Consider the following 22,637-nt stretch of genomic DNA (forward strand, 5'->3'; position numbering starts at 1 on the left):
TTTATTATTCTGTACTGTCGGATTAGGCTAAAATAATTAGTTTTAAAAACCAAGCAATTAAAAAAAACTACAAGAAATAAGCCAATAATGTGTTATCTTTAACTTCTTTAATGTATTCAAAATGGAATGGGAAATTCTACTCCCACAACAGAAACCGAAAAACAGACACTGAAAATCCACCCACAGAAATAAACAAATCTTCACATGTTCGATGTATAACTTTGTCACTTACTCATTTCGAGAGAGAACACTGAAAAAAGGCTGAAAGTCCCTGCCTCGTCATGTTTCCTGAAAAATCACTACTGTGTGGTTTAGGATTGTACACAGAAGAACTGCAGCACTCTAATCTGTAGCTCAGGAACCTAAAAGATTTATCTGACCTCTCCGGCCTTTTGATGTGAGTCACTCGATTATTCAAGTTTTCTTTATTCCAAAAGGCTCAGTTGTAAAAGGCTCAAATTTATTAACAAATATGACAGCGTGGTCTGATTTTATTATTGCCAAACAAAAACAAGAAATTGTACAAATTTACTTGATATGAATATTGCAGAAAACTTTCCTTCCCCTGAAAAATCACATTTACACAAACATCTCAGATCGATTTAAAAGCAAAGACAAAAAAACAACACAACCCAGTTAAAAGTGACAACTCAACAACTTTCAGCGTGAGGTTTATGTTTGTTATTTTTCTTTCATTAAACGTTAATTGAATGGATGGAAATTCAAAGATGGTACATGTTCCTCTATTAGGATTTACAATTAGCACTTTATTTATTTTTTTACTGGAAGTCAAGTATTTAACTGTGTATACTTCAAAATAAACACTTGAGGAGACACATGGAAAACAGTAACTGAATGAAAAAAAAAAAAAGGATTTCATAAACAGGATAATTGCAGTAATACTAGGTTAGTCAGTAGCATGTGTGTTCAGTTGGTTTAGAATATGTATAAACCAAATCTGTGACAGTAATGTACACTCCTGGCTAACACTCAGCTTATAGAAAGGAACAATGACTGAAACCACTTTGCTAAAATGCGTTACACCACTCGAACCTTGACTTCTTTTAAGTTATTCATCCACACAAATGTGTTTCTACTAAAGGAAACATGTACAGGACACTGCAGCGTTGTTGTCGTCTCATCATTTGAAACTTTGAACACAAAGTACATCAACACAACTAAAAACGATGTGTAGATTAGGACCATTGTCACACAGAAATGTTCAGTGTCCCTCTACCTTTTCTGTGTTCCTATGCAGGCCGTGTGATGGAGGTGGAAGTGGCACGAGAGCTGATATCCCTCCTTCTCACTCAGGGACTCTTCTTGTTAGCTGGAGACAGAGTGAGTAATTCAATAAGTCAAGAATTCATTTATTGCTTTCCTTTTCAATCATGGGGTATTTTTTTTTTTTTTTTAACTTCCCCCATCCACCTCCACACCAAGATAAAAAAAAGTGATACAAGTTGTGCAACTTCCATCTGTGGCAGCCCTCGTTGTCTTACTGCAGCTTAATTACAAAATATCGGCGCCGTTTTCTGTAAAGATTACTCACTGTAGGAGGCCCTACATAATTTGGACCGGAGGGTTTGTCACGGAAAATAATACAATGCAACTGGGCTTTCTGTATTAGATTTCCAGTTTTAGCCTCCTTGACATTTCAAGCTGCATGAACTAATACATCTGTTATTTGTTGATCATTTGATTATTAACATACTTCACAAACCAAATCAGCTGCCCTGCTGGAGACACAGATACAGCTCAGCAGACAGCGTCTGCCACGCACAAACACACTCACGAAAGATGTACAATTCAGCCCTCAGTGAAAAACGAAAGCGGGGGAAAAAACATTTATCTTCCCCTCCTTTGAGCCTATGAACACCCTGACACCGGCATGGAACAAAGCCCGTCATCACATTCTAATCTCGAATTTCAGGGCTTTTATTTCACCCAAATGCCACCCTGCTGGCCTTGTGAATTATTGACAGACTGACACCAATGCGAAAGGACACATAAAAGAGGCTAAAAGCTCCGGCCCTGGAAGAACGTGTCCTCTCCTATTGCCATCACCAGGGAGACAAACTGTGTTAATGCTTCTCTGGAAGCTCACAGTAACTCTGTGACTGAAGTACCAACATATGACTCCTGACCCACAGCTGCACTAGACAGCAGAGACATTCTGTGCAGCGTCGCCTCTTTGGTCTGTATAAAGCCTTAGTACAATTACAAGGACACCAACGCACAGCTGTGAATTATCTGATCAAATCATGAAAATTAAAGGCAGTCGGTTACATGGTTAGTTCTGCATGAACCCTCTAAACTCCCTCTGATTTGCCTATTGCCCGTCATTTCCCGGTAACATCACAAAATGGTACTCAGCTCGGCATGCAGTCATTTCGTGTGCATGACGAAAAGCAAATTGAGATAAGCCATGAATCAACTCGACAATATTTGTCCGTTTTGCATCTTCTCACGTTCATGCCTACTCCTCATTTTGCTCGAGATTAAGATGTTAGAGAAACAAGTGGAAAGAGACAGTGGAGATGGATTTAAAAAATAAAAAACAAACAGAGCCAGTGTGAGCGGAGAGCAGATTGAAACAAAGCCATCGGCAGAGATAGGAAGTGGTGTTTGGAGAGTGTTTTTGTGCTGTTGTCTAATCCACCTCGCTCTCATTGCTGGCACCCTCGGGTCGCCTCAGTTTGTCCACCTGTTCATTAATCTGTCCATCCCCACCTCGCCGATCTTCTGTCTGCATGCTCAGACCCTCCTCCTCCTCTTCCTCCTCTACATGGCTGACATCATCCTCCTCTTCCTCCTTCCGCTCCTCCTCCCCCTGCACCTCCATGCGGACCTGGTCCTTCAGGTCCACGGGCAGCGCCGTGCCGTGGCCCACGGTGCAGGCATCTCCATTCATAACATGGGCTCCATCGGGGCCTGCCAGTTCATCCTGAGGGTTGTGATGTACGTCTTTGACAGGGGAGGAACTGGCAGACTCATTACTGACAGGGGAGATGTCGCTGCTGCTGTGGTTAACGGACGGCGAGCTGGATGTTGAAGGTGGCTTCAGGGGAATCTGCCATGAGGGGATCTTAGGAATAGTGGGAGTGGAGGGGAATTGTTTCCTGCGGGGAGGAGGGAAATGAGAGCTGATCATCACCTCATCGAAAAAACCTCAGTGATAGAAATTTGTGAAAACACATTTCCTAAGATTTGACAGAATGCAACCACACAACTAAATCTATAACATTTAAAATGCACCGACGCACACAAAGCATCCAATGTAATTCTCATAATTACAGCAAAGAATTTCCACCCCCCCAAACAGCCAGATGTTCATCACACCTGCTAAAGATGCTCCAAGATTTTTTTAATTACATTCACTGCAGCTTTTAAGATGAAAAGGACAACGTTGAGTCGTAACGGGATCAGCGCTTCTTAGTGGTTGGAAAAAAAAAATGTTTGGAGCTGATTTGGATCATTTGAACAGAAAGGGAACGAGTTTGGAGACAGATGGTGATACCGACACTTTATTTTGTGATCGGAGCCATTGCCACTGTGAGAATCCAGATGAAGTCAAGAAAGCAAATGACAAAGGGATTATTACTGATTAGAATGTAGGGGGGGAACAAAACATCCTCAACTAGGCAGTTCTGAGGCAATTTTCATCCTTGCCGGTTTTCTGATGTACACTCTTCCTTCAGACTTCATTACAGACACTGATACATAGTCATGCATGCTAATGGGCCTGACTGAGCCAGGCGGCACCTGACTAGATTGAGGAACAAAGCTGCATGAGATCTATACAATAAGATCTTAGTGACAAAACATGTCTCACATCTTGTATCAACGTGTAAGTGAATGAAATGATCAACTAAAGTATTTGTGTTTGATCGGGAAACAGCTGATTTGTCAGTGCACATACATCATTTCTCTTGTTGCGGTTTTATATTTGTCTCATAAAATGAGTGAAAGTTGCACAGGAACAATTATGCACGTGCGCGTGTGGTTATCTTGCTAACCAATAAAAGCAGTAAAACACAGAAGAGCAGCTGATGCCTGCAGTATGCTAATAGGCCGAGCCACGTTGCGAAGTAAAAGAAACGCTGCAATCAGTATTATAACCTCTAGTGCATGTGAGATTAAACTTCTTCAAGATTAATGATTATGCTTTAAGTGTGCAATTTGGAAGAGCAATGTGACATTACGTGTTCTTTTATTTTATTCATTCATACACAAACACAAACTTTCGGGCCATCTACAACAATTCTGTAATGTAGAAGTGACTACGCAACCATAATGGCTGTTGTGTAGTTACTATTTGAACAGTGTTTGTGAGATTTAGAGTCAGAGCTCAAGAAGAATATACACAGTATGACAAAGAAAATCTTAGCTGAACTTACAGGCTTTTTCCAGAGCATTTAAATAAACTGAAGACTATCGCTCAAATAGAGGGATTATCTCACCTTGTATGAACCCTCAGTACTTCAGTAGTGTGATAACAACTGAAAGCACCGCAAAAATTTGTAAGTGTTCTTTGAGGAAAGATTTACAGTCTCAGTTGACTTATATGTTCAACATAAACAGTCATCAAAAGGCTTTTTTGGCTCTTATTATATATAATAAATATATCAAATAATAGTAATATAATGATTATTATAAGTTTATCTTATTAATATATGCAAACCAAGAGACAAATACAATCAAGGCAAGAGTCATGTAAAAGAGCTGTTATGTGGAAACCCCAGTTTCTGTAAAGAGTAGTTTTATAACACATTACGCTTTAATCCTGTATAACACTGTCAAACGGCTCAAATGCATTCAGGAACTCTAAAGTGCATGTGAACAGTATGTTCTAGGCCCTTCAAAACACACACACACACACACACACACACACACACACACACACACACACACACACACACACACACACACACACACACACACACACACACACACACACACACAGAGAGAGAGAGATACAGGAACACACACTTTCATGTGACAGGGCATGGATAACTCTGTTACCTGCTGAGCAGTAAGCCCTTCAAAGAGACTATCTCTTGCTTTAGCTCTCCAATTGTTTGGTTGTCCAGGATGCGGTTGGTTGAAGATGAGGTCTATAGGAAAAACACAAGTGACACACACACAAGCACAGTTCAGGTCACGTGCCGTGGCACAACACAAAGTCAATATACATCTTTTAACAACTCTATGCTCCTCTATTCTCAACAATATGTAATAAATGTAAGGTCATAGACGGCAAGGTAAACAAATATGGTCAATGCTAACGCTAAAAGCCACATGTTTTTCTGTAGTCAACACCATGACCTCACAAATGCTGGCGATGGCAGAAAGGAAGACAAGCATTCACACGTCAGTCACCTCTATGGCCTCAACTGCTCCGAATGTCCAGAGTGTGGGAATCATGCTGTTTTTACATAATTTTCCATACTATCTAGAAAAGATTAAGCCAGTGTCCAATGTTTTGGATAATGACTTTAACTTGAACAAAGGCCACATTCATGAAGGCAGACCACAGCTTCGCAGTTTGTTTTGTTCTTTTATCAAAGGCATGTGTTATCACACACACACGCACACACAGCTTGAAATGCTACAGGGTATAAAAGCAAAGTATTTGAATGGCAAAGTGCTGGTGAAAATCTGTCTCTGCAGCACTATTTTAGGGATAGGCAGGACTTTGACAGGGGGAGCTATAAAATGATGACTTTTGATAAAGGCCTAAAGAAAAAAAAAAAAAAGATCACGTGGCAGCGCCAATAAATGCAACAATAAAACTGAGCTATAAGTGCTGCAACGACATGTTGACTAATGGATCACAACATAATTATTAACTCAAAATGGAGACCTTAGTGGCCCAAAATGAACATGTAACTTTTTTGACTTTAGAAAATCTTTTGCATTTTCCAGTGGTTTTACTTCTTAAGAAATGTTAAAGCTATTCAAACGACGTTGATTGAACTACATTGAAAAATGCAACCTGTAACAAGGTGTCATGACTCTGCATTGTTTGGCTATAGAGCCAAAATGGTTGGGAGCTAGTGATGTACTTAATTGCTCCCCTTTCTGAGTCCATCCCTGAATAAAGAGCATACACATGTGCAAGAGCAGGAGGATAGAATGATGGGACCAGTGGGAGAAAAAGGGAGAAGACAGGGGAAAAGTGGGATAAAAGAAAAGTAAAAACTGTAATTAAGACTCCTGACTCACCAGAGGAAGCTTGTTAGGAAGCGTGGACCCCCTATCGAGGGTAGAGGGATAACTTGGACTCTTTTGCTTGTAATTAAATCTAAGAGAAATTAATTGAATCACATCTGAAAGGGATCAGGCTCATTTACAGTGGAAGGAGGGAGGCAAGAGGAGGAGAAGTGAGGGGGAGACAGAAAAGGCGATGAGGAGGGGAAGGGCTTTTTTTGTGGCTCTTATCGGTTCCTAAACCTCGCTGATAAGGAGCCGTGTTTTAGAGGGAGTGCATTGGAGGCCAGCTGAAGACACTCTTATTACAGTCGTCACCTCATTAGAACCATCTTAATCCCTTGCCTCCCCAAGGCAGCGCTATAATAACGCTGGATTCTGCTTCTCTCTAGTTTTACATCGGAAAAAAAATTAATTGCCGAGCTAAAACACTTCCAAAGCACAAATCAGCGGAGGAAAAAAAGATTTCTCCAAATGACTGAAATGTGAGGATTTCTATGTTCTTCTATCACTTCATGCAAGAAAACAGGCTCTAGAGTAGAATTGTTAACCGCTAGCTACATCCATAATGTGCATTATCTACAGAGCAGCACCATATAATATCTCACATCAAGGCTTGTCACACAACACTACCTCTGACATATGTCTAATTAAGTCTGAGGAAACCTAATTAAATGTTGGGCCAGGACTGAATTTCAGCTTTCAGATACATTATGTCAGTGTTTATACACACACACATTGTGTAAGAATCTTGTGTTAAGTGCAGTAGGTGCTTAGGCGGAGGCTGAGTGGTGGGCTATCAGTGACAGGGAAGAGATTGAAAGAACACATGCCGACTTTACAAGAGGAGGCAACGCTTATCCAGTGGACTGCACACAGTGATCAAAAATATGGACGTCTGAAAAAAATTTGCAGCTTTGATTACAAATAGAATAATTTAAGGGTTATTTACAGCGATGATCATATTAGAATGCAGACCTTAACCTTTGTATTATTATTCTCACAACAATTGTATCAGTAATAAACAAGAGAATGGGAACGGGTGATAAATCAAGATCAATAATTATCGCAATGTAATTTTGATCAATAGCAATATAACAAAAGTAAAATATTTATAGATATTACTTTCATATTTTTACATTTTGCAGTGATGAGGTATAAAACATATTTCAAATTTGTAAAATGTTTTTCTGTTTATCAAGTGGTTGTCATAAAGAAGAGCTTAAAAACCACGACCTGAAAAAGTTCATATTGGTCATATGAGGTCACCGTGACATTGACCCTAATGTTAATCTCTTTATTCCTGAGTTGAAGTGAATGTTTGCGTCCAATGTGATGAAATCCCTTGAATTCATGATACATCATGCTCAGAAGAACGGGATGGAAGTGGATCTTTACCTTTGACCACAAAAATCGAATCAGTTAATCCTTGAGTCCAACTGAACGTTTGTACCAAATTTGAAGAAATTCCCTCTTAGCGTTCCAGAGATATCGCTTGTGACAACTGGGCCAGACGGACTGACAACCCAAAAACAAAACACCTCCAAATACACCTGTCATGGGGGTGGAGGTCGAACAAATTAACTAACCAACCAAAGCCAAACCCAAAACCTTACATTATCAAGCACCATTGTACTGACAGGGTATGTTTTTTTTACTGAGTAAATACCATTAAAGGTGGTTAAGCTGGTAAAGATTTCCTCTAAATGGTTTAAAAGCCTTGTAACTAATATGTCTCGGGTGGGTGCCTGGGTGTGATTGGGGTCAGCCTCTTTCTACTGGTTAACTAAGTGCTTCAGGGAAAAAAAAGGGGAAAAAGATATACACAGACACATACAAGCAAAGAAAAAAAGATTATCAACTGCAGCAGCACCCAAGGACGGCAACGCATCTGGATAAATGAAGATAAATGCCTGTGGACCATTAGCAACAAGATAGGATCTTTAACAAGCCTTGTTTAAGAGAGTCTGAAGGCAAATTAATTCACAGTTACTCCGCCGGCAGACAGTGTGTTTTCGTGTAACACATGTATATTTATGATGGAATTAGTTTCAAAAGGAAGTCCCCAGAGGAGAGTTTTTGAGTCGAAACACTGGTACAATGCAATTGATTTCACTCTGTTTATGCGCTTTCCCACTGGCAGTGTCTCGCGCAAGCAAGGAGGCGGTTTCTAATCTTCTCTGTAGTATCCACTAATAAAAAGAACAATCAGTGAGTTTAGACAGCGGGGCAAACACAGTTAACAGTCAGATTTGTGATGATAATGGCGCAGAAATAGACCTCACTGTTTAACATCAGGGATGAATCATCCTGTGGCAAATCTCTCCTTAACACCTGCGGTAGAAAACAGTAGCATTTTTCATGACAGAGTCGTCATAGCTGAGAAAATGGTGAAAAAGAGAAACTGTCCCGGGCGCTAAAGTCTGGAAATGTGCAGCATCAGCGTGTGCTCTGTGTGTGTGTGTGCTCTGTATGTGTGTGTGTGTGTGTGGACATGAGTCAGTTTGTCTGAACTCACTTCCATGATGAGGTCCCCAGTTTAGGGACAGTAAACACACTCCGCAATTGAGCGGTTTCCAAACTACGAGAAATGTTTACTTAGCAGCTGAGGAAACAGAAGTCTCCATGTGTTTCGGGTTAAAGGCACATTTCCGTGTTGAGAGGTATAATTGCTAAGCATGGTGCACTTTGAGCAGCGTGGTGAGGCAAACCCCGAAAGCCACAAACGGTGAATGATAAGTAGCTCGCCAGCTCCAACATGTGTTTCTCATCAAATATCACGGACCTGAAAACAATTTCCCAATTTCCCCCATGGCCCGAGACAACAGAGGGCCTTGTGCCGGCTCGCAGGGAAAATTTAAGATCAACGCTATAGCTATAAAGCAGAGTTTATGATTTGTTTAATGGGTGTTTTGATGTGAAATATACTTTTTATACACTACTGCTGTCCAACTAGGCACTCATGGCAAATGAAGTAGACACTTTTTAATCCAATCTGTGATTTGGAGATGACGAATGAAAAGAAATAACATCCCTTTTCATTCTCCCTGAGACAACACCGCAGCTTGGTCTGTTTCACGGCAGTGTGAGATCAAATCGGATCATCTCTTCCATGTATCCACACGTGCGGATATGGGCTTCCACTGCTTTTAACACCAGAGAGACTGTGTGGCTGGGAACTTGAAACAGCACAAAATTAGCTATGAGTTGTCAGTCTTTTATGAACCTTGTCCAGGGGAAGAGATTCATATTTTTCTTCCTCGTTTGTGCCGAAGCAGATGTGGCTGCATATGTTTTCCCGCAATATCCAGATGCTACAGTGAAACACCCGTGTGCTTAACAGCTGTGGACATAAAATATTGTCTTAGATTGTCTCTTCCAAGGCACTTTTTAAGAGCCCAGAGATCATAAAATGATTTATGAGTGGTGTCGTAAAAGCAAGAAACATTTCATCCTCGCACATAAGTTTTTAGAACAATCGCTCAGTTCGATTCACCTAAACACTTACAATTCTGAGTAGATTATGAACACTGTCTATAAAAATCAAGGCGAAGAGGAATGACCATACGGTTAAAGATTATGGTCCCATGATGAGATGCACCATACTATTTTGCAGCTTGTGTTCTGATGATATACAGTATAATAAGGCTGTCTGTCTCAGGTCGTTATGACTCAGGGCAGCGAAAGAGATTTTAGTACACAGAGTCGTCAGGAAACCTTTTCTCTCTCCTCATCAATCTGGAGATTTGAACCTGAGACTTTACGTTTACTGAGCTCTTCTGTAATTTCAGAGTTACTGCCTGTCGAGCTTCCCTCAAATCATCAATCGCAATGTAACAGACTCTAAAAAGGTACAGTCTGCAAACTCTTCACGACTGAAGAGGAAAGTGAAACTAGTTAAGTTGTTTCATCTAATTTCTGTTTGCCTGCAGTAAGATATATTATTTTTTAATAGTTTTAACAAAATTATTAAGTGAGATAGTAATGTTATAAAACAGACATAACCTGCCAGAACGTATATGGTTGAATATGAAGAGAATTTCATAAGCCTTTTTCAGACAAACATGAATGGGAAATGTTGGCACCAATGGGGTCCGCACTTTGTCCAGTATCTGCATTGATTAAAGAACTACTGCTGAAAATGTAATTTTGAATCCACTGAACGCGTTGAAGGAGAAAGTAGAACAAAGAAAGAAAAAGTGGCTCAGAGTTTTAAGTAAAACCAATGATGTTGTAGTTAAAATTGAACAGTGAAGGCTGCCCAGTTGCTGATGAGATGGGTGGCTGCTCTACCTCTGTTGAAGTCAGTTCCTTCGAGAGCTCCTGGATTTTCTGCTGCTGCTGTATCAGGAGCTCCTGGACAGTGAGCAGAGTCTGCTGCAGCTGGCTCACTGTGGAAACAGGCAAAAGAACAGATGGGAAATTCAGCAAATTTGAAAACATTTTTTTTAAAAAGGAAGTGAGATTGTGTGATTAATTTGTTTTGGTGGCGCAAAACTGAATATCTTCTTTCCAGAGATGACAGAACTGATGGGATTCAACTCATGTTACTGATCAAAGCTGTCCTCTAAGAATTGTAATCAAAGCTAATACCCCGTAACTTTAGTCGCAGCTTTTTGGTCCAAGGCGCTGAGGGTGGAGGGTGGGAGGGGGGGACACATAGGATGGAGATATTAATCTCTAGTGTCTGAACTTAAATCAAATAACAGTCTCTAACCTTCCATTATCCACCCAGACACTGCCTTCTAATGCATCTTAAATCCTCAAACGATCAACAAAGGAAAAAACAAGGCTCCTATTTGGGAGGAGGCTGCCAGACAAAATGTCCCCCCTAATCCTAATAAATATTGTTCTTTTTCCATTGACTTTGAAGATTGAATTAGTTCAAGTGTTGGTGTTGGATGTGGGTGTATGATTTCAAATAACACCAGGCACAGTTTGTTGCCCCCTGCTTCCAGTCACGCGTGTATTACCAAACAATGCATTAAGTTTCCCCGAGCTGATTATATTACAGAAAACCAATAAACATTCATATAAATCATGGGCGTGTAAAGTGTTAAATCAAGCCTAATAGGATTAACATCAACAGATATTGTGGCGGTCCACTACTGAGGTTGTCGGGCCAATGGTTAAAAGCCTGAGCTGCAGCCGGCTGGACGGGATGTAAAGAGCCCTCCCCTCACGTTAACCAGTACAAAAGACAGAGACAGGCTGTGTTTCTTTTGAAAAACCAACACAGACAAAATATTTGATCTTTCAAAGACACTAATAACTTGTAGTGACACCTGTGTTTAAATGGGTGGAGTTGTATCAATATAGGTGGGGTGCTGAAACGTTAGATCTTTTCATACTCGCAGAATCCTGCAGAATACGGGTTTGAGCAGGATCGTTGGTTGGGGCTGAAAAAACCAATGTGCAAACAGTTCGCTGCTCGGTTTGTGATGCAGAGTGTGACCAAGCTTTCTGAGGACGGCAATAAAACTAAAATACCGCGGCCATCCCTGCTTAAAAAGGTGTTACGGTGACAGGGTGTGCACGCTAAGCCAAGAGCTGCCCTATTACTCTCCGATTCCACCCCACCACAAAACAGCTTATCCAGATGCGTGGGTCAGTCTGCCAGCCTGTAATGCCGTACCTCCTGAATTACCATTGGCACCGCTTTTTCAGCCCCTTCAGCCAAGCAGTTCACAGACTAACCCTTTTCATGTCTCTCCATAAAGTTGACTCTTTTGTACTGCTGAGACACTTGACAAAAATGCACAACTTCTTATCCATAGTTGTCACAGATATGGAGCCAAAAATAATGAAGTCAGTGACTTTGGCCAGGCATGAATCAAGAGGCGGCTGTTGCTGTGATGTGTGCGTGTGTGTGAGAGCGTGTGTGTGTGTGAGAGAAAGAGGAGAGACGGAGTGAGAAAGAATCAGAGACAAGATGATGTGTGAGGCTTGCAGCTGCTGTGAGGAGGGCGCACATTGTGTATTCAGTAAATTATTCAGTAAATACCTCAATATAATGTACACTACATATGTCCAGGCCTGTCTCTGTCTTTAATGGCCAGCTGGTCACCAATATGGCTCCCACCGACAAAGAGTGCCCAAACAGCCGCACAATTCCATTACAGCCTGGCTCCGCTGAAGGAGTTCCAAGATCCATTCATTAATTGTCTGTGTGAAGTTGTAGGCAAATCATAATGGGAGTCAAGGCCCTTACTCTCGAGCTGGGGCTGGTGAGAGAGACTAATGTAGTCCCCATTCAAAAGAATACATCACCTCATTGCGCCCGGCACTAGAGAAATACATGAACTTTAACAAAAGGGGGTTCAAGCAATTGGCAGCAGCAAGGCAGTCGGCCGCTATTACTCAGTGCAGCGAGGAGAGAGGGAGTGAGAGGGAGAGGAAGACAAAGGGAAAGCAGGGGGAGAAAACTCTCGATGTAATTGCAACCCCTCTCCCAAACTGTTAACTACAACAGTCATTAACTACAATAGCAGCTTGGCTACTGCAGTCATAGCAAATTAGTTCCCCACACTGGCTGAAGAAAAGACCCACGATTTTTTATTTATTTTTTCCCCACTGGAGGCTCACCTACTCGCTGCAAACACAGGAGGACTCTTATTGTGAAATCCTGTCGTTACATGCAAACAAAACAGGGTTTGTACATTGGCAAATCTCCAAATACTTATAAGTAGAGTAAGAACTGGTAGTGAAATACACCGGAGAAATGTGTTTGCATAGTTGGGAGAAAATGACCATAAAGGAGCATATATTTGTTAATCAGATTTAGGGTGGCACACCTCGCACGCGATCTCACACAAATTCTAACCCTCCACCTACGTCTGCCAGCAAGACAACAATAGCATGGGCGTGGCTGGATAAAATGATAACAGCACTATTTTCATCTACACTACGTTGGTCCGTGACAGAGGATGTAAACTCTAACTATTTGTTTTAATAAGGAGATGATTGAAACTCAAACAAAGAATGACTGTATTTAAAACACACAGGCTTATGATTCATGTATGGCTCATTATTTCCTATCTACTGTTTAAAACTCCTATAAACAGGTGTAATACTAGTTGATACTGTTTTTCTGCAATAACAAGAACAAATATATTATAAAATTTGTAATCATTTGACAAATGAGAGATTTGCATAACTAACACTCATTTTGGGCAGGAAAAACTTCTGAGGTAAAGTTTTTACCTTGCTTGACATCTCAAACAAACAGGTGGGCACAATAAATTCACACATGAATGTAATCTCATGAAATCTAACAGGCAATCCATTGTCTTAAAATCTTAGTTTGTATTTAACTATTCATATTTAAAAGAAGAAAAAGTCAAACACAGACATATATTATGATATATGCCACTAAAGTTCCCAATGAGCCTGTGTGCCATCATAGATCATCTGGTGGTGGCCTTTGATACCAGAGACTGAAATTAAAAAAATGTTGTGAGGTCAGTCACTGCTTCTAAATTAAACTTGGGGGGAAAAAATGATCTTTGTTTGAATTTTTGTTTATTTTATCGCTGTTTTTATCATGTTGTGGAGCACTTGGTAAATACTTAGCAAATCTCAAATCTACACTAAACTCCGATTCAAATGCTTTTGATGTTTGAGTAAATGTCTTGTTACCTGTTATTCTTAATGTATTTTAGGCCTCTGAGTTCTTTGATTAAACTTGTTTGAGTAATAAATTGATTACTCCTATTATAATTCAATTTTATTACGTTTTTTTCTTTTCTGCCAGGCCGTCCATCTCAAAGGTGGATTGGTGAAAACACTCTCCGGTTCAACAGTACAGCTAACAAGAGCAAACTTTCTCAGAGTGCCTCCGTCATTTACGCCTCCCTGGATTTTTAATTATACTGACAAAGAGCTGGGAAAGCATCTTTCTCCCTACCGCTCTCTCCCACTCTCCATGTCTGACAGCCAGGTTGAGATTCCTCACCTGTCCAACATGGGAGCCGCACCTGTCACCGTACACTTAATCACACAAGGGCCAGTGGTGAGCCCAGACGCCACACAGTGCCATGCTGCACGCACGCACGCCACACACACGCACTCACGCAAACACACATACACAAAATTAAATTGAACTTTCTCACCACCTATGGGGAAGAGGGTGGATGATGATGATGGTGGTGGTGGAGGTTTAGATGGGGGGGGGGGGTAAGTTGGTGCAGGGGGAGACAGATAGAAGAGGGGGGGAGTGAGAGAGGATGGGTGGAGGAGAGAAAAGTTGTCATTTCCCAACTCCTCATTAATATTCCGAGGTTAAGAGCTTTTCAGCGAAACGTAATTAATTGAGCCCGAGCCTGACAGTAAACAAGCAATTTCAAATTAAAGCGAAATGACAGCAGCGTCATTTGTTAAAAACGTGCAGGGCCCCCCGATTTTGGCGACAGATAAATGAGGGAAAATGTTAAGGAGGGAGAAAGTGATGAAGATATTAATCTTCACCTGTCTGTGTCAGCGTGCCACTCATTGCCGCAATGTTGCTCTCCATCCTCTGCAGATGCTTCTTGTCCTCTCGGCTGCCCATAATGAGGGGAAGGATGTATTTCTGCAATTAAAAGCGTGGCACAAAATTACACTTCTCTTCAGTGGGAAGGCGCAGAGAAATGAGAAAAAGACAAGGCCACCTATACTTGGCCTTGGAGGGTCAAAGGCATTGTTTTATTAGACTAATGCCTAATTGTCTAAGCTGCATGATTAACTACATATTTAAACAGTGTCCAAACAACTGAAACAGGTATGTGTACAGATCTGTGATGAAACCATCAGTCAACTAGAAAATTAATCAACACTTTGAAAAACTCATTAGCTATTGAAGTTATTTATTAAGAATTAATGTTAAATATTTGTTGCTTTTCTCTATTGTAAACCATTGGAAATGAAATATCGTTGGGTTTTAGACCCCTGGTTGGAAATAACAGCCCTTTGAACATACAACTTTGGGTTCTGAATTTTCTCTCTTTTTTGTCAATAATCACACTGATCTATAATTAAAGTAGCAGACACTAAAAAACACATCATCAGCAATCTAAATGAATGACACCCAGAATGGCACAGTGAAAGCAAGAAACAAGCCTACAGGGAAAAACATGGTGGTGAACAGTGAAAATAGTCCAAAACCAAAAACAATGTCACATTGTTTATCATCTCTCTTCCACTGAATAAACAAAGCTCCACCAAATCATATGTACGTTTGACAGCCAAATGAGGGTGTTTGTTATCCAGTGTGAGTGATGCCCAGATGAGCAGCTTGTATGTATGAGTGTGTATGATTGTGTTTGCGTGCGTGCAGAGCCAAGTTCCCCAAAATAAGAATGTCCAAGTAACCGTGTCCCCACAGTTCATAGTCCCCACTGAACTGCATTGAAAATCATTGGTTTTTAAGGCTGAATAAGGATCCCTTAATCCCTCACAGCCAAGCCAGGTTTTCTCTCCAGCTCAGGTGGCAAGCAGACACACCAGCGCAAGTAATAAACACTTTTTAGAAAAATAGATTAAATGAGTGTCAACACGTAGTAATTAATAAGTGGGTTGCTGTGAGTGTGATGTTTACAAGGTGCACTATAACATAAATAAAGTATGGGCAGAAGCCTGGACATATGGTGCGACTGGCGCTACGCTCCAGTGACATGACAGCAACCTGTGCCGTCCCGCCAGGGAATCCCACCTCCCAGGCGACCAGTGGCTGGCAAAGCCTGCTGCATGTAGGATCAACAGTGGACTGGTACAGTGCGTGTTTTTGTCGGTGAAAGACTGCAAGGATAGAGGAAGAAGAGACAGGAGACCCCGAATGTGCATGTGCAGCCTTATGGAAGGCTCTGTATAGAAGAATGAAATAATAGGACATAACAGGATCTAAAGAGAAGCTTATATGTCTGACAGGGTCAGGTAGGCATATGCATGTACATGATACGTGCTCCCTTTCTCGCTCTTACAGACACTGAGGAGAATGGCCTGTCATCCAGGCCAAGAGCTACTGCTAGAGCTGCTGTCCTCCTCTAAAACGAGAGTAATGGCTTCCACATGCCACTCAGACTACTACTAACAACCACTATGGGATTAATGTCACCGGGGACAAGGGGCCTCATGAGCTCATGTTCAAGGGCTGCTAAGCCCGATAAAAACCAAGGTGATTATTTTTAGACAGTAGGACAGCAAAAATGGCTGTGTGCTGTGTTAGCAACTTTATTTTTTAGAGGAAAATATATATATATATATATCTGAGAGGAGGAGGGAAGGTGAAGTTAAAAAGAAGGGGTTCAAATGAGATCATGCTTTGACGTAAAGCAGGGTAGCTTTAATAACAAGACCAGAGTGATGTTACGTACTGCAGAGGCGCCTTCTCTTCTAGCACCATAATTCATCATAAACTGATGGACTTGCTAAGCCCACCAATTTAAATGTAATATCAGAGAGAGGCAGTACTGACAAATCTTAGGATGCAAAGCATAATATGTATAACAAATTTTAGAGAAACATTAACTGTGAAAACAAAGTCGGTGCCTGGTCTGAAGGGCAGGAGGGGCAGGGTGTAACTTGCCTTGTAAAGTTGATGAAAGCCAAAGGCGATGCCCACCATAATGATGGTGAGGGCACCGTAGTCTCTCCATCGGTAGCCTGCTGGACCTGGAGAAGAGGATAAAACATGTGGTAAAATACGGATTTGGAAAATGATTTGCTTTAATATCATGGTGGTTTTAATGTGTGCATTAATCTGTGAACACACTGTGGCATGAAACTTAAAACATGTCATACCTACTTTGGAATTTCATTTCATAACTACAAACACATTTTTTCAGATGATGTTTTTAACGCATATTGATGTATTTCCTTGCAGCAATCAAAAATACATTCTCCATCAATTCACCCTGCAACATGGTTTGCATAATGGTTGGCAGAGTATGTACACACACACAGAATTTGTAGTAAATAGGCTAAAACATGCAAAACAACTTGTATGGTCCCTCAAGATAAAAAAAACATTGTGCATGGCTATAGTAATTATAGTCTACCCTTAATAAATACTGCATAATCATTGCAGAGACACTAAACATAACAATTAAAGCATAAGTTTGCAAAGTTAAAAATTGCAGTGGAAATTCTCTGATCGAGCAGAAAGGACTTCATTGTCCTGCACTTATTTTGGGATTGGGCCAAATGCAGTGTATGCATCAAACTATTTAAATAACTGCCATGAACAAAAGGTGAGTGAGCGAGTGTGTGTGTGAGAGTGTGTGTGTGTTTAGAAGTTGGATTGTCTTGCTGAGTGACAGATAATGTGAAAGTGTGTCATTGTGCAAGCTGTCATCTGGGTAGGCTAACTGTCTGTCAAAGTGGAAATTCCCCACATAAGAGATGCATTCAACTGAAAATGTCACTAAACAACAAACAGGTTTGGAGGAAATATATGAGTTTTTCTTTGATTCACTCTGGTGGGGCCCAAATGAATAGGAAATGATCAGAGGCTGAGCCACTTAAATGCACGCATGATATTCTGCAGCAGGTCTGACATATCTTATTGGGTTATGTGGTGCCTATTGACAGGATAAAGGTAAACCAGATTGATCATGTGCCTTAACACTTGTGGGATTTGACATGCAAATAAAATGAGAGACGTCACATTGGACTATACGGTACATTTTCAAGGTTAATGCCGTTTTACTCCTCAGTCAACTTACTCAAGGGCACGTTTCATGGCGGCAGCATTCAGGGCTGAAACCGTAACCTTTCCTATCTAAAATTTGAATTATTCTCCAACATCCATATGGTAACCACATAAATTTGGGTCTTCATCAACATTATAGCTGCGATATACTGTCACCTATCCCAGAATACCGTGCTTCTAAAAGGCCTTGGAGTCCTTGGGATAGGTGGTTGACCCTGAACAAGCCTCACTGCATCACCAGGGGTCTTCACATGCTCTTTCCCCCCCCTTTAGGACCTTTCATTCTTCCCGTCGCTCCCTTTTCCTCTGCCACTTCCACTCTGCCATCTTCCTCTTTTTATTTGGTCACTTAAGCTGTGGAACTGTGGTCTCCATCCCCCGTTTTTCCAATCTCCTCTCAAATTTATTGGGTTCAGTGGAGGCCTTCCTGTCCTTCTACCGTGTGGAAATAGAGATCAGAGTATCCATTACTTGGACAGAGATGGATGCGGGTCCCCGTGCACCGTCCCCATAACAAGGACATCAAAGAGAAGTAGCCCCCTCTTTTCGGCATGACCCCCCCATACAAGACTCCCCGCTCTCACCTCATTATGCAGCTGCCTTATAGCCGTTTTGATATAAAACCCCCCACTATGGACGGAGAGCCGCTAGTCTCCCTAACTACATGGCCATCCCATCAACATCACTTTCATTACAAAACATGAGATGCCGGGGGAGTCAAGGACAGTGTGGTAATAAATGAGGGTGGAATACATCTGGAATCATTGTCATATGGGTTAAGCATTACGCGGACTTCATTCTGCATTGGTAAATCAGTGGACAGCACTCATAACCTCCTGAGGTAATAAAGATACAGGTTGCGGTGTGGGGTCCTGCCAGGGTAGAACCCCTTGAAAAAGAATGGCAAGGGAGACTTCATGAGCTTGTGCTGTGCAATATTGTATTCCCTGTGTTTGATTTCAAGTCAAATGCTGCAAGTCTGTAATCCTTGTAATAAATGGAGCAAGGAATACTCCTGTTTAGTTGGTTTAAATTAATAAAAACAAAAAGGAAGATCTCCGACAGCAAACCTGCTCTGGACAAGGGTCTAAGTTTTGAATTGACTCAACTACAAATGCTTTTTTCCCCAGGTGAGATGGTGAACATAAATATTAAATCAATGTATATGCAGCGTGTACTAAAAAGGGAAGAATAAGGTGTTGTGCACTCACTGTGAACTACAGGAACCAGCTGATTTGCGTGGAGTAGATGTGGGGGTCCCACGGGGCTCAGGGCCAGGACTTCCTCTGTGCTGCCGGAACGCTGGATGGCCAACTCTACCTCTTCATCCGTCAGCCCTGAAATCAAGACGCACACCTTTAAAGACATTTCAGAGGAACTGCACCAACTGTGTGTTAATGGGAAACACCAAATGGCTCCTTGCCTATCATAATATGAACTTAAATTCTTCCCAGGTTCCCCACAAATCTTTCAAGTACAACTTAGAAAAAGTATGTCAAATCTTTTATTGAATTTTACCTACCCTATTCTGAAAACTATATTTTCATTTCATGATTCTCAATGGGATTCTCCATTAAGAGTCTCTGTTTCAGGGACATCTATCAAAGACAGATAGTGTGGAAAGGTTCACACAATGAAATCGGAAACTCTGCTAGCCTATTAACTGCCACCAAAGGCAAGGAAAATAAGAGTCTGTCCACTTCTCCAGTTATATTTCCCATGTGGAGATTTCATACACCCCAGACAGTGAAAATGCATTATTTTAATTTCTTCATTGTAATGTAAATGTATTACATAATTTTGCAAATGCCAATATAATTTAATCTTCAGATCTTTTTAATGATTTTAGTGATGATTAAATTGCAAAGGGCTCCCTGATGGAGAATCAGAGGGGCGGCGGAAAAAAAAATCTAATATGAACATCTCCTTTTGTGGCAAGAAAGGATTTTATTCCAGACACCATATGCTGCCATTGCTCTGGGTATCATCTTTTAATGAGCATCTTGGTCTAAACAAAAGGAAAATAATTACAACTTTTGATGAAATACAATGGAATACAACCTTAACCAATTAAATGTTGTAAAAAGAAATCAAAATTGATTAGTACCTGCTGCATTTCTTAGATATTGATAAGCAGTGTTAACTAAATCAGCAGTTTACATCATAGTGTTGTAGCATACTGCTCATTGTGGCTAAGCAGGTTGTCTCTCCTAACATTGTACCATTATTTCTGAAAGCCATTTCCTGTGCTTATTGACAGAAAATCCCCTTTGTACCAGAGCCTTTTACTTGAGCTACTCCCTCAGGATTTAGAGAATTTACACAAGCTCAGAATAAGCTTCCTCTGTGTTTTGAGAGACATCCAGAGAAATTGGAAAGGGTTCACTTCTAGTGTTTCAAGAGAAGGCTCTTAGTTTCATTAAAAGTGACCGCAGAAAGCCAGATCTGATACTGACCTCCTGAATGGACTACATAACAGAAACGTACTCTAGTGAAGAGTGCCAATGAATTGTACTGTGTAAACATATAGAGCATTTAATTCTTAAACTCTTATGTGGACAATGTAATTTTAGTCAACTGCCTTTTCTGTTTTATTGTTTGGTTTAATGTCTTATTAAGGACTTTGTTACATTGTTAAGAAATGTGCTATATAAAGTTTATTATATTATATTTCTTCAGATGAATGAGATATTACAATCAAAATCTTTACCTCACATGGGAATTTCTGTTTAAGCAGTGGGTCAGATCTCAATAGCAGGTTCAACATTAATGTGAAATCCCACTTTAACCTAATCCTGTATCAGCAGAACTAAAAGCATAAAGGAATTTTTTGATACTCTACCACGCAGCTTATGCCAAGGGGAGGTCCCTGCCGTCACTTATTTAAATGCTCCAAGGACTTCAAATGGCCATGAAAATTGTTGAATAATTGAAGGCAAATATTGGCCAGCCTGTAGTCTACAGCAGGTCCTGAGTGCCAGGAAGTGGTGTCACCATGTGCTGAGTTTGTGCAGTCAGACTGCACTGTCAAATAAGCAATAATGTGTCCCTGGACTCCTGATTCCTCTGACCACAGCAGACTACATGGTGGCAGACTATTGAGTGAAACTTGTGAGGATCTCAGTTTCACCGAAAGAGAAGAAATAAAAACATGCTTTTAGTTTTTCATTTCACCTTGAAATGTAAAGTTGATGTTTTTTTTATCTACATTTAGGATGCAAATGTATGTACATTTTAATGGAGGTTGACGTCTTTGATGTTGTATATTCAGCAACTGAAAGGTGTTTTTTTTATCATGTATTAAAATAAAATACATGGACAATCCTTAAGCTGTTTTCTAGTCAAATTACAGCTAGCTAAGTTGTGTGTCGCAGGCTCTGATCTATTTTTTTTTTTTTTGAGGGGAAGACAGCACCAAAATGAAAGGGCCCTTAGATCCAAAAGAAAGCGGAACAAGGTGAAAGTGAGTTTTACATATAAAAGGAAAAGACCAAAAGGGGATTGTGAAATTTATTATAGGTTCCAAAACCTGTGGAATGACCCCTGGACCTCTATTTCAGATCGACCTGTGTGGAGATGAATTTTTAAGACATAAATTACAACTAATGACGACACCATAAAAAAAGAACAATAATGGAAAGCTATTCTGTATTTCATTATACTGTATTATTTGGTGCACCTGATACACGCAGGGCCTGTTTATGAGTCACCGTATTAGCAGATGCTCAGCCAAAGCATTTGCTTTGACCTTGCCATTCTCATTGGGGCATGAAATTACGGTGCTGGCACCTCGATATTACAGCTATAAATACTGTAAACTGCATATCTGGGCAACGTTTTCTATTGTCTTTCAACATAAACCTGATCGGTATTTATTTAAAGGAAAACCCATTGCTCGTCAGGTTATTTACAGCTCTATTTTCAGTGCCTCGTATTCTCTGGGTATTTTTTAAGGGCAAAGAGGCAGCAAGGCTCCGCATTAAATCCATTTCTCCGATTCTGGCACTTCTGGATTTTATGGGTCAAGACCTAGGCCGGACAGCCAATTATAAAAATTGCTTACTAAAATATTTTAGGTGGTAAAAGGTGAATGCCTTTTCCGCTGTCCTCCAAGGCCTGAATTATGAAGTTGCCCTTGAGTGGAAATTACTTACATTTTGAATATCGTATTTAGAAAAAAAAGAAATGCACGGCAGGGGTCATAAATAGATGGAGGTCAATGGGTTATTAAGAAGTCGAGTGCAACTTCAACCTGTTTCTCATGGTGTGCTGGCGACGGAGATTCTACATGTCATTTGGTTCACTACAACTGCTTGAAAATGGCATGCCCTAAATAATGACCACTCTCATAGAGTATTCATTTATGTATTAAAAAAGCGGACTCTGCTCTCATTTCCCTGCTTTATCGCCTTGTACTGATGACAAAGTAGGCAAGGCCTAGGCTAGGTGGCGCCGTGGAGTAATTTATAACCACATCAATCCCTTTACCTTCTATGCAGGCCTTGGTCATTGTCATTTTTGTCCGAGAGGTGAGTCACATAACCCCACTTACAAACAGGATCCTATTAATATCTGGAATGATGAACCTTACCCTTACCTTCATACCAGGTATGGTAATAGACCAATAGTCTACCTGTGTTCCCCATGACCCTGGATCAGTGGCCCTCTGAGGGTGAAATCTATTAGCATTATTTATTCAAGTCAATAACAACTGGGACGGCATAAAAAAGAAATAAGT

At 40.7% G+C, this 22,637-nt stretch overlaps 1 protein-coding gene and 1 long non-coding RNA gene across 4 annotated transcripts in view; one reads left to right on the plus strand and one right to left on the minus strand.

Moving 5' to 3' along the window:
• Window positions 1-473: 473 nt before the first annotated feature.
• pex14 (peroxisomal biogenesis factor 14) overlaps window positions 474-22,637 on the minus strand; it is a 43,953-nt gene continuing 21,789 nt past the window's right edge. The window contains exons 4-10 of one of the 3 annotated variants that reach the window (XM_035160306.2): window positions 19,111-19,236; window positions 16,775-16,860; window positions 14,680-14,782; window positions 10,507-10,604; window positions 5,026-5,117; window positions 2,734-3,122; window positions 474-1,330 (exon numbers count right to left, since the gene is read on the minus strand). In XM_035160306.2, the coding sequence (XP_035016197.1) occupies window positions 1,311-1,330; window positions 2,734-3,122; window positions 5,026-5,117; window positions 10,507-10,604; window positions 14,680-14,782; window positions 16,775-16,860; window positions 19,111-19,236 (914 nt within the window). In that variant the 3' untranslated portion in view covers window positions 474-1,310. Of the gene's footprint in view, window positions 3,123-5,025; window positions 5,118-10,506; window positions 10,605-14,679; window positions 14,783-16,774; window positions 16,861-19,110; window positions 19,237-22,637 lie in introns of all 3 variants that reach the window. The other 2 variants (XM_035160304.2, XM_035160305.2) reach the window with 2 other exon arrangements.
• On the plus strand, window positions 1,257-21,072 carry LOC118111595. The gene is made up of 2 exons (XR_004697104.2): window positions 1,257-1,341; window positions 19,123-21,072. It is a non-coding gene; the product is annotated as an uncharacterized LOC118111595 (long non-coding RNA).

Source organism: Hippoglossus stenolepis, chromosome 6 (assembly GCF_022539355.2).
Source record: "Hippoglossus stenolepis isolate QCI-W04-F060 chromosome 6, HSTE1.2, whole genome shotgun sequence".
Lineage (NCBI taxonomy): Eukaryota > Metazoa > Chordata > Actinopteri > Pleuronectiformes > Pleuronectidae > Hippoglossus > Hippoglossus stenolepis.